At 38.4% G+C, this 10,029-nt stretch overlaps 1 protein-coding gene across 5 annotated transcripts in view; it reads left to right on the top strand.

Annotated features, from left to right (window-relative positions):
- Nucleotides 1-5,076: 5,076 nt before the first annotated feature.
- MAP3K4 (mitogen-activated protein kinase kinase kinase 4) overlaps nucleotides 5,077-10,029 on the top strand; it is an 86,381-nt gene continuing 81,428 nt past the window's right edge. The window contains exon 1 of one of the 5 annotated variants that reach the window (XM_032338537.1): nucleotides 5,077-5,403. In XM_032338537.1, coding sequence (XP_032194428.1) covers nucleotides 5,300-5,403 — 104 coding nt within the window. In that variant the 5' untranslated portion in view covers nucleotides 5,077-5,299. Of the gene's footprint in view, nucleotides 5,404-8,040; nucleotides 8,225-10,029 lie in introns of those variants that run through there. The other 4 variants (XM_032338538.1, XM_032338541.1, XM_032338542.1 and 1 more) reach the window with 4 other exon arrangements.

Below are 10,029 nucleotides of genomic sequence, written 5' to 3'. Positions count from 1 at the left end.
GACAGAGAAAGAGAGCGAGCGCGGGCGTGAGCAGGGGAAAGAGGCAGAGGGAGAGAGAGAAGCAGCTTCCCTGTTGAGCTGGGAGCCATGACACAGGGCTGATCCTAGGACCGGGAGATCATGAACTGAGTGGAAGGCAGGTACTTAAGGATCTGAGCCACCCAGGTGCCCTGGCTTATCCGTCTTTTTATTATTGGGTTATAAGAGTTCTTTGTATATTCTTGATATGTCCCTTATCCGGTATATGATTGGCAAATATTTTCTCTCATTCTGTGGATTGTCTTTTTCACTTTCTTGATAGTGCCATCTGATGCACATTTTAAATTTTGATGAGGTCTAACTTATTTTATCCATTGTTGCTCATGCTTTTGAGTCACATCTAAGGACCCATTGCCAAATCTGAGGTCCTACAGATTTACCCCTATTTTTGCTCAAGGCTTTATAATTTTAGCTCTTACATTTAGGTCTTTGATCCATTTTGAATTGATTTTTGTAGTAGTGTGAGTTAAGGGTCCAACTTCATTCTTTAGTGTGTGGCAACCTGGTTATGTCAGCATCATTTGCTGTAAAGACTCTCTTTCCTCATTGAGTAGTCTAGGAACCTTTTCTAAAGTTATTTGACCGTAGGTCTAGGTGTATAGCTTGAGTCTCAGTTCTCTTCCATTGATCAGTGTATCTGCTGTATGGCACAACTGTACTGTCTTGATTGTTGTTAACCTTTACAGTAATTGGAACAGGGAATCAGGAAGGTGAGTCCTTCAACTTTAGTCTTTTCTAGGATTGTTTTGATTGTCTTTGTATTTTTAACCCCTTGTATCCCTGTTCCTAGAATAGTGTTTAGGATATAATAACTTTTAGTTAGCATTTATTGCGGGGATGGTTTAAAGTAACTAATTCAGCTTCAATTTAAGTATAAATTGTTATCTCTGAAAATAATTTTCCAACTCTAGCTAATACTTTTTCAGTGTATTTTATAAAATACCTTAGTTCCTTATTATTTCTATCTCTGTTAAGATTTTAGTAATGAAATATATTAGGGAGTATGTAGCTTTATGAAAGGTCCTGTATGCACTGAGAAAAGAATCATAGATGAGGAAAAAAAAATTAACAAAGGTATTAGTGTTACCAACACAATATTAAGCTATAAAGAAGTATTGAGACTCAATACATTTAAAATTACTCTTGCAGAAGAGGAATATATCTGTAGATCTAAATATAAGCTTTCAGGAATTGAGTGGCTTCTTATCTTAATAAATTAATATATTAGAAATTTTGTTTGAATGATTCTAGCTAAGTCACACAGATTTAGTGGCATTTTGTTTCTCTTAATGATTTTTTTTCCCCCTCAGCAGGAGAACTTAAGAGTAACAGAACTACTTACAGTTTTTCTGATGCGCACCCATGAAAAACTGCCCAAAATGCTATATATTTGTTTGGTATTCTGGTACCATCTCTAATTGAGAAGATGTCATTTTTTCATAGATTTGTATATTAAGCGATAACAGTTTTATCTGTTAAATGTTAAGTTTTAGATATTTTATATTCCTTTTTAAAAATTAGGTCTACCAAGAATCTTTCTGATCTTACATAAATTACAGAAACTGAGACCTAGAACGTTTAAATTATTACAAAATAAAGGGTTGGATTTGATTATTTGTAAATGTTTTAACCTCCAAAATGAGGTAGTGTTTGCCTTTCTATATTTATTTTTGTTTGTAAATAAAAATTTCCCTCTTTGTTTCCTAAAGTAACAGCTGTATGATTCTATCATAAAATACTTAGGTACATTATGGAGTTAGTCACTTTGAAAGTCAAGTATTGCTTGACTTATATATATATTATATAAATATATATATATATATTTCCTTATATATATTATGGAGTCGATGGTGTATCATTTCATTATAACACTAAAATCCACAGAGCAATTTTTAAATTAATAATCTACAAATATATTGTCTTTTAGTGGTATATAATAAACTATTTCTATTTTAAATAAACTTAAATGTGGAACAAGTGTTTTCGGACATTGGACAATAAGACTGTACCCAATTGTCATCCCTGAGACAAGGGAAACAAATTAAGTGAGTCCTGTAATTACCTTGTTTTTCTGACAACAGGTTGTTCCTCACTGGTACAGGCAGGAAAATCCCAGGCAAAGCACAGTGGTCTTCTTGAATTGAGGGAGCAGATTGGAGTTCAGGGAGACTGAGGCAGTTGGAAATTGAGAGCAGAGTTCTGGAGAGGAAGGGGTGATATTGAAGAGAGCTCCAGAAATCTACCTCAGGCCCCTTTGAGTCTTTGAATACAAGATGCACTTGCATAGGGTAGAAAATGCAAGATTAAGCAAAGATCCATTGGGGAACTATGAGCTGAAAGGTTCCCAGAACTCACATGGGACTTGGAAGCACTTGAATTCCCACTGGTTACAGTGGAGTTCATCTTGTGTTGATCACTTGGGACATGCAATAAGGATTTGGAAGATTCACATCTTAGTAGTGGGGTGACTGTTCTAGAGCGAAGGCACATCTGGAATTACCCTAAACAAGCTTGAAAACAAATCTTGAAAGGATAAAGTGGAATTGGAAATAATAGCTTGTTAAAAAAAAGAAAAAAAGGCCCAGTAGTCTTTAAAGGAAGACACAAAAATCCAGATACTCAATCACATAGAATTATGTGGTTATTATGTCTAATATCCAACCAGAAATTACTAGACATGCCAGTAAGCCCTTAAAGATGACCCATAACCAGGAGAAGCAGTCACCCAATAGAAACAACCCCAGAAATTTAAAAAATGATAGAAGTAGAAGAAAGATTGTTAATATAGTTACAATTATATTCAGGCATTTAAAGGAGAACATGAACAATGGGGAAAAAAATAAAAGATATGAAAAATACCAAATGGAACTTGTGAAGGTGAAAAATACAATTTCTGAAGTGACAAATATACCAGATGGCATTTTCAACAGACTAGACGCTGTAGGAAAAAAATTACCGAACCTGTGAACCTAGCAATAGAAACTGTGCAAAATGTAGTACAGAGAGAACAAAGACCAGAGAAAATGCACAGAACAACAGTGACATGTAAGAGAATATTAAGCAGTTAGCATATGTGTAATTGGAGTTCCTGAAAGAAGAAAGAGGGAAAACTGGAAAAAAATGAAGAAATAATGACTGTAAATGTTTCAGATTTGATGAATACTATCAACCCATTGCTTTGAAAAAATCTGATGTGCCCCAGAAAGGATAAACATAAAGGCAACCATCACTGGAAAAAATCACTGCTTAAATCTCATGTTCTTCTATAGTTTCTACCCTTGTCAATCTTACAACTTTATTCTTGTAGTTTTCTTCTGCTCTCACATTTCTAGTATTGTATTAAATGAAACATTCTCCTTTTCTCTCATTTACTGAACCATTGTATTCCATATTTACTTAGAATCTTTTTTTTTCCCCCAAAAGGCTTTCCCTTTATTGTATTTAGTTATAGCTTTGATTATGAATCATTTAAGGTTTTATTTATTCCTAAATTAGTTGTGTTACTAAAATAAATGTTAATTATTTTAATTAACCACTTTTGCAGGGAGTGTGGAGGATTGTGTTATCCTAAACCTAAAACAACAGTGTGTCACAAAAGATTGAAAATTAGTTTCTCATTTGGTTCACTTCATGACATTTATGTGATTTTTAAGTCGGTTTTGCGTAAAGCCAGTATCTGTGGTTGGGAGAGGATTTGTCTCTTCTTGGCTACTGTGGAAGTGACCTTGTAGCTTGACTGTTGATCTTGAATTAGTTATGCATCTAAAGCCTTTATCCTTTGAGTATCTAATACATGTCAAGATGAGATTTTTTTGAGAAGAGAACCCTGCTAGATGTGTAGTAAATATTGTCTAGGCCATTGCTCTTTACATTTTTGGGGTCATAGATTGTGTTTGAGAATCTAATGATTAAATGTGGACTTTTGACTCCTCTCAAAAATGCACATAATAAAAATTTACATTCAGTTTCAGGGGAATCACACTCTGGTGATTGAGATATAAAATAATATAGTTTTGAAATGGTAACTTTTTTTGCATTTCCTATATTTTTTGTACATGCTGCATTTAATTGTACACTGTGAGACATTTCTTTCTGAAACTGTAGGTGGTGTTTATTTTTGGCATACACAGGACTTTTAGACTCCACATTTCCAGTAAATTTCACGTTGGCCTTATGTATCCAACCACAGTTACCAATTATGTTCTCTTGAGTGAAGAAAGCTATATAATTAAAATAGGAGCTTTTATTTTTTTCTTCTAAAATTGTTTTAGACCCATTTAAATTTTTGCCTAGTTTACATTGTTTTTAATTAGAAGAAAGTTATATTTTTCACGAGATACCTTTGTGTGTGTGTACATCTTTAATTATATCTTTGGGGCTGGGTAGTGTTTTACTTCTTAGTTGTTAATGTGCCATTTCTAAGGATTTCATAGTCCCTTAGGGTGTTGTTTTTGTCAGGTGAGCAATTCTTTTTCCTCTTTTGGCTCTCAACCATTGAATTGGTCTTGATTATTGAAATAGTGTAGACAGAATAACTGTTTAGGTTGATTTTAAGACTGAATAATTGAGAAGCCTGTAGTTGAAAAAGTCTGCGTAGTGCTGGAAAATTGTGCCTGTTTGCACACCTGTCTAGTAGTGTCCGGTGATGTGGTAGATACTTAAAAGAGAAAGGCAGGTCTGCTCGTGTCTCTCCCCTACTTAATGTCCTTCGTGGCTGCACGTTTTCTGTCACGCTTTCTGTCAAAAGTCCACATGGTGTGATCTGCCGGCTGCCTGCTCCCGTGGGGGCTCTTGCCCACTCTGCCCACTCTGCCCACTCTGCCCACTCTGCTCCAGGTCGCCGTGGCCTTGCAGTTTCCCCAGTGCACCCTGCATGCTCCTGCTCAGCTGCTTCTCCTCTCTGTCTTCCAATTCGTGCCTTTAGAGCTTTCGAATCTCAGCTTCAGTGTTCCTTCTTCAGAGAGGTCGCCTTTGTCACTATCCTCAGTTCTCGAGGCTCGATCCTGTCTGCCGGTATGCTTGGTAATCTCCAGTGTTATCGAGTGTTATCCAGTGCACTTTTCGGACTTGTGTGTGTGTCCTTATGAGCTACATACCTAGCTCTTTGTATAGCCTGAAAGCTCTGGGAAGGCAGGAATGGTGACTGGTTCACGGACGTATTTTTCCTCACCTCTTAGCACAGCACTTGTCCAGGAGGGCCATTGTTGAATGAGTGACATGGCTACTGTCCTGGAGGAGCTCAACACTTTGGGTTGCTGACATGCCTGCACACACAGTGAAGTGTGAAACAGTTAATGTATATTTTGAACTCCATCTAAATAGACCAATCACTACAACAAAGACCCAAGAAACAAAAAACCCAAAGTGAGTACAATAACATAATCCACATCTACATTTTTCTGTTGACCTCTGTCTCCTCTCTTGCACAGAATTCTGTTCTGAATGAAAGAAGTTGCTAATTTCTTTCTTTTCTTTTTTTTTTTTTTAAGATTATTTATGTATTTATTTGACAGAGAGAGGAATCACAAGTAGGCAGAAGTAGGCAGAGAGGCAGGCAGAGAGATAGGGAGAAGCAGGCTCCCTGCTGAGCAGAGAGCCTGATGTGGGGCTCAATCCCAGGACCCTGAGATCATGACCTGAGCTGAAGGCAGAGGCTTAACCCACTGAACCACCCAGGTGCCCCCAAAAGTTGCTAATTTCTAATGCTTATTCTCTAATTTAAAAGGCTTGTTTTTCTGTTCCTTTAGGGAGCAGTTTTATGCTCTTTTTTAGACATAAACACACATGGGTTTACACAGAATGAATGGAAACACTAGCCTGATCTGAAGAATGCTCTCTTAGAGGACTAGAATGTTGGTTTTTCACAGATTACTGAAGGTGATTCTTGGATGCGGTAGGGAAGGTAATCAGCTACCTGAGGATTTGAGTTCTACCTTTTATTTTATATGCAGAAATAGGGCAAGCAAAACCCTCACTTTTTCTTTTTTCATTTAAGTTGTAGTCACACTGTGGGTCCCCAGCCTAACTGAGACTCAGTATCTTAGCCAATGCCTTAATTTATATGTGAGGGAATTTAGATGTGGAGTGGTTAAAAGACTTCAGCAACGATGTGAGTCCTACAGCTGAGCAGAGAGCTAGGTCTTTGAGCTTGTCCCCACGCTCTTTCTCCAGCCAGTAGGAACCTCCTTCCAGTGGGGGTAACCCTCTTTGTCTGCCGGTGGGAGATGGCAGACATTCCAGGGACCAGGCTGGGGAGTGTGAGGGGTCTGGGCATGGGGTCAGACTGGGACTAGAGTTCTGGCCCAGACCCTTTCCACTTGAGCACACAAGTTACCTTTGCATCTGATTTTCCTTGTTCTGTAACTAGGGATTGCTGTAGTACCCTGAGGGGGGGTGGTCATCGGGAAGATTAAATGAGCTAGCATTTGTGAAGTACCTAATTGACTACCTAGTATGTAATAGGTATTTGATCATGAGTAACTCTCATAATCAAAGAGAATTGGCTTTCTGGACAAAGATTCTTTCTAAAATGGATCCGTAAGGCTCCGGCAGGGATTAAATTCTACATAATGGCTAGCATGTGCCTGGCAAATGGTCAGAATTCAGTCCCCAGTGGTAGCAATTACACAGTTAGAATAGAGACTGTTCATTGCTGTGTAACAAATTATATAGCTGATGAAAAACATAAATAGAAATAGGATGCATTTCCCCATTTTGGAAGTTACTATTTTAGGTGGCATTTTTCACCTGTCATTTGAAATTTTTTTTACAACCACAATCATCAGTTATATTGATAAAGAATTGCTTAATTTTATAATATGACATTTTTCCTTTAGCCCTGGTTCTTAGTTTTTTGTGCCTGTATAGTTACACCAGATTTATTCAGCATTGTCATGGAACTGGCCCATATTATGTTATTAAGGTAATTCATTAATTATGAATTTTTATTATAGAATAGTTTAGATGTAGAGACAGTTGCAAAGACTGTATAAAGGATTTCAGTATTTCCTGTGCATTTCTTCTGTTGTTAAATCTTACTGTGTACAATTGTCACAACTAGTCAGTTGGTATCAACTGTCTTCTTTTGTTTTTTAAAGATTTTGTTTATTTAGTTGACAGAGGGAGCTCACGCATAGGCAGAGAGGCAGGCAGAGAGGGTGGGGGAAGCAGGCTCCCCGCTGAGCAGAGAACCCGATGTGGGGCTCGATCCCAGGACCCCGAGATCATGACCTGAGCTGAAGGCAGGGGCTTAACCCACTGCGCCACCCAGGTGCCCCTTGACGCATTATTTACTAAATTCTGTGCTTTACTCAGATTTTGTTCATTTTCCCCTAATGTCCTTTTCCTGGGTGACCCCATCCAGGGTGTCCCATCACATGTAGTCATGTCTGCTTAGCTGCCTCTTGGCAGTTACGGTTTCTCACTTTGTTTGTTTTTGGTGATTTTAACGGTTGTACGGAGTACTAATCTGGTGGTTTTTTTTTTATCATGGTTTGACTGGAGTTCGGGTTTTGGGAGGATGACCACACAGATGAGGTGCCTTTCTCATCGTATCAGGGCAGATGTTCTCAACATGGCTGTTTAGTGTGCTGTTCACCTTGACTACCTGGCTGATGGCTGGAGTGTTTGTTGGATTTCTCTACTGTACAGTTTGGTTTTTTCCTCTACTTTTCCATGTTCTACTCCTTGGAAGTGAGTCACTAAAAGTGAAGCCCACACTTAAGTGGTGGGGGGTTAAACTGCACCTCCTTGAGAGGAGAGTGTCTACATAAATTATTCTCATTTTCTTCTGGGTAGGAGATTGGTCTCTTCTCCCATTTCTTTTTTCTAGTAATTATTGATATCAATATGGACTCATGGATTCATGGTTATAGTTAGCTATAATTCTGTGTCTTTATTTTGTGACTCGAATTTTTCCAGCTTTGGCCAGTGGGAGCTCTGCTTCTGTGTCCTTCTGAAGTACTCCCATTTGGTTTGGTTTTTGTTTCTTGAGCACTTTGTCACTTTGTTTTGTTTTGTTTTTTGAGCACTTGCTGGCACTAAAAGGTGCTCCAGGCTCATATTACATCTCCCCCTTGCCCCAGTCCTGGACCCAGACATTTCTCCACCTTTGGAGCATGGAGTTGGAAACCAAGATCTGCTCTCAGATAAATGAGCCTTTTCTTGTGCTGAAGTCGAAGCAGAGGTAAGAGATTTTATGTCCCAATTGTCCCAGTTGCTTTCCTCACTTTTCTTTGCATTTTACTTCAGTGAAAACCCTGGGAGAATAGATCAGTTGTCCCCGCAGGTGGGGTTCATCTTTTGAATGTGTGTATGTGTCACAGGGCATATTTATAGTTAACTATTTAAAAAAATCCAAATTAGAAAGAACCATAACTTGAGCTAAGGAGACTCAGAGCTAAGGAAACTCAGCTAAGGAGGCTCCTCTGCTTCCTACAGTCAGGAGCTCTTCAGTTACTTGATTTCTAAGAATGACAGGGAGTAATTCTTGACAGGAAATGTTTTTATTTCCCCCCCCCCCGAATTCAAATTAGAATAAGGGAATTAAAAAAAATGTTCTCAGTTATAAGAGTGGGTAGAGGGGCATCATAATTCTTTTGCTACCTTTGAAGTTTTAGACATTTTTTAAAAAGATTTTATTTATTTATTTGACAGAGAAATCACAAGTAGGCAGAGAGGCAGAGAGAAAGGAGGGAAGCAGGCTCCCTGCTAAGCAGAGAGCCCGATGCGGGGCTCGATCCCAGAACCCTGGGATCATGACCCGAGCTGAAGGCAGAGGCTTTAACCCACTGAGCCACCCAGGCGCCCCTAGATATTTTTCTTGTTTCTCTTTAAACTCTATAATGTTTTGCATGCACTTGGCATAGGAGAGGACCTTTTGCTGATTTCCTCCTAGCTTTGATCCAGTTTTTCTTCTTCCAACTTTTCCTGTTTATGCCCCATGGTTCTCTTTGGTTAAGCCTAAAACAACTTTTTGAATGAATTAGCACTTTTATTTTATGGTACTTTCTTTTAATTTTTTTTTCATTGGGATTTCATCATTAAATGCGTTCACAGCAAGACTGATGTGTGCTTATTTTCACTTCTTGTATTGAAAGGGCATCGTCCCATCTGTGCTCCCTGCATCATTCCCCCTGTAGAACCTGTTGTACTGCTGGAGGGCCCCAAATAGGTGCATCTCAGAAGGGTTTTTGTTCCATTTTGGTTGTCTCCTTGCTGATCTGTATACATAGTAAGTAGTGTTGATTTGCAGAGTTTTGGAAAAATGAGGTAGGTATAGAAGTACTCAGCATATTTTAGGAGCCACCAGAATTGGGAAAAATAAGAAAGCACTCCTAAAATTGTCTTATTCTTTGCCCTCTTGTTTTTTTAAGTCTTCAACTCTTTGTAGCAAAATTGTAGAAATAACAGGGATAATCATATTCATCTTTTCATCTGTAACATGACTCCTGTGTGTTCAGATTTTTTTTTTAAATTTATTTATTGGACAGACAGAGATCACAAGTAGGCAGAGAGGCAGGCAGAGAGAGAGGAGGAGGGAGGCTCCCCGCTGAGCAGAGAGCCCGCCGTGGGGCTTGATCCCAGAACCCTGGGTTCATGACCTGAGCCGAAGCCCTCAGAGGCTTTAACCCACTGAGCTACCAAGGCGCCCCCGCTCCTGTGTGTTTAAATACCTCGTGTGTTTAAAATACACTCCTGTGTGTTTAAGTACTCTAGGTATTTAAATATCTCTTTGTCTGTCTTTCGTTTTTTCTTTCTCTTTCTGTCTGTTTCTCTCTTCTTTTGGTTCTATTTCTTTCTGAGTAGTCTTCTGTTTAACCAGAAGGGAAAGTAGATAATATGAAGTCTTTAAAGCTTTGTTGCATTTATTTGTGTGGTTTGATAAGACTTTATTTTATGGAAGCTTTCATCTGAAAATATTTTTTAAACAGTGTGTAACTATTTTTATTTCATAGCGATGAGCAGAATATATCCATGTGGAATAATTGT

Source organism: Mustela erminea, chromosome 4, assembly GCF_009829155.1.
Source record: "Mustela erminea isolate mMusErm1 chromosome 4, mMusErm1.Pri, whole genome shotgun sequence".
NCBI lineage: Eukaryota > Metazoa > Chordata > Mammalia > Carnivora > Mustelidae > Mustela > Mustela erminea.
The sequence above is the reverse complement of the archived record's forward strand: the minus strand, read 5'-3'. Positions and strand labels throughout refer to the sequence as shown.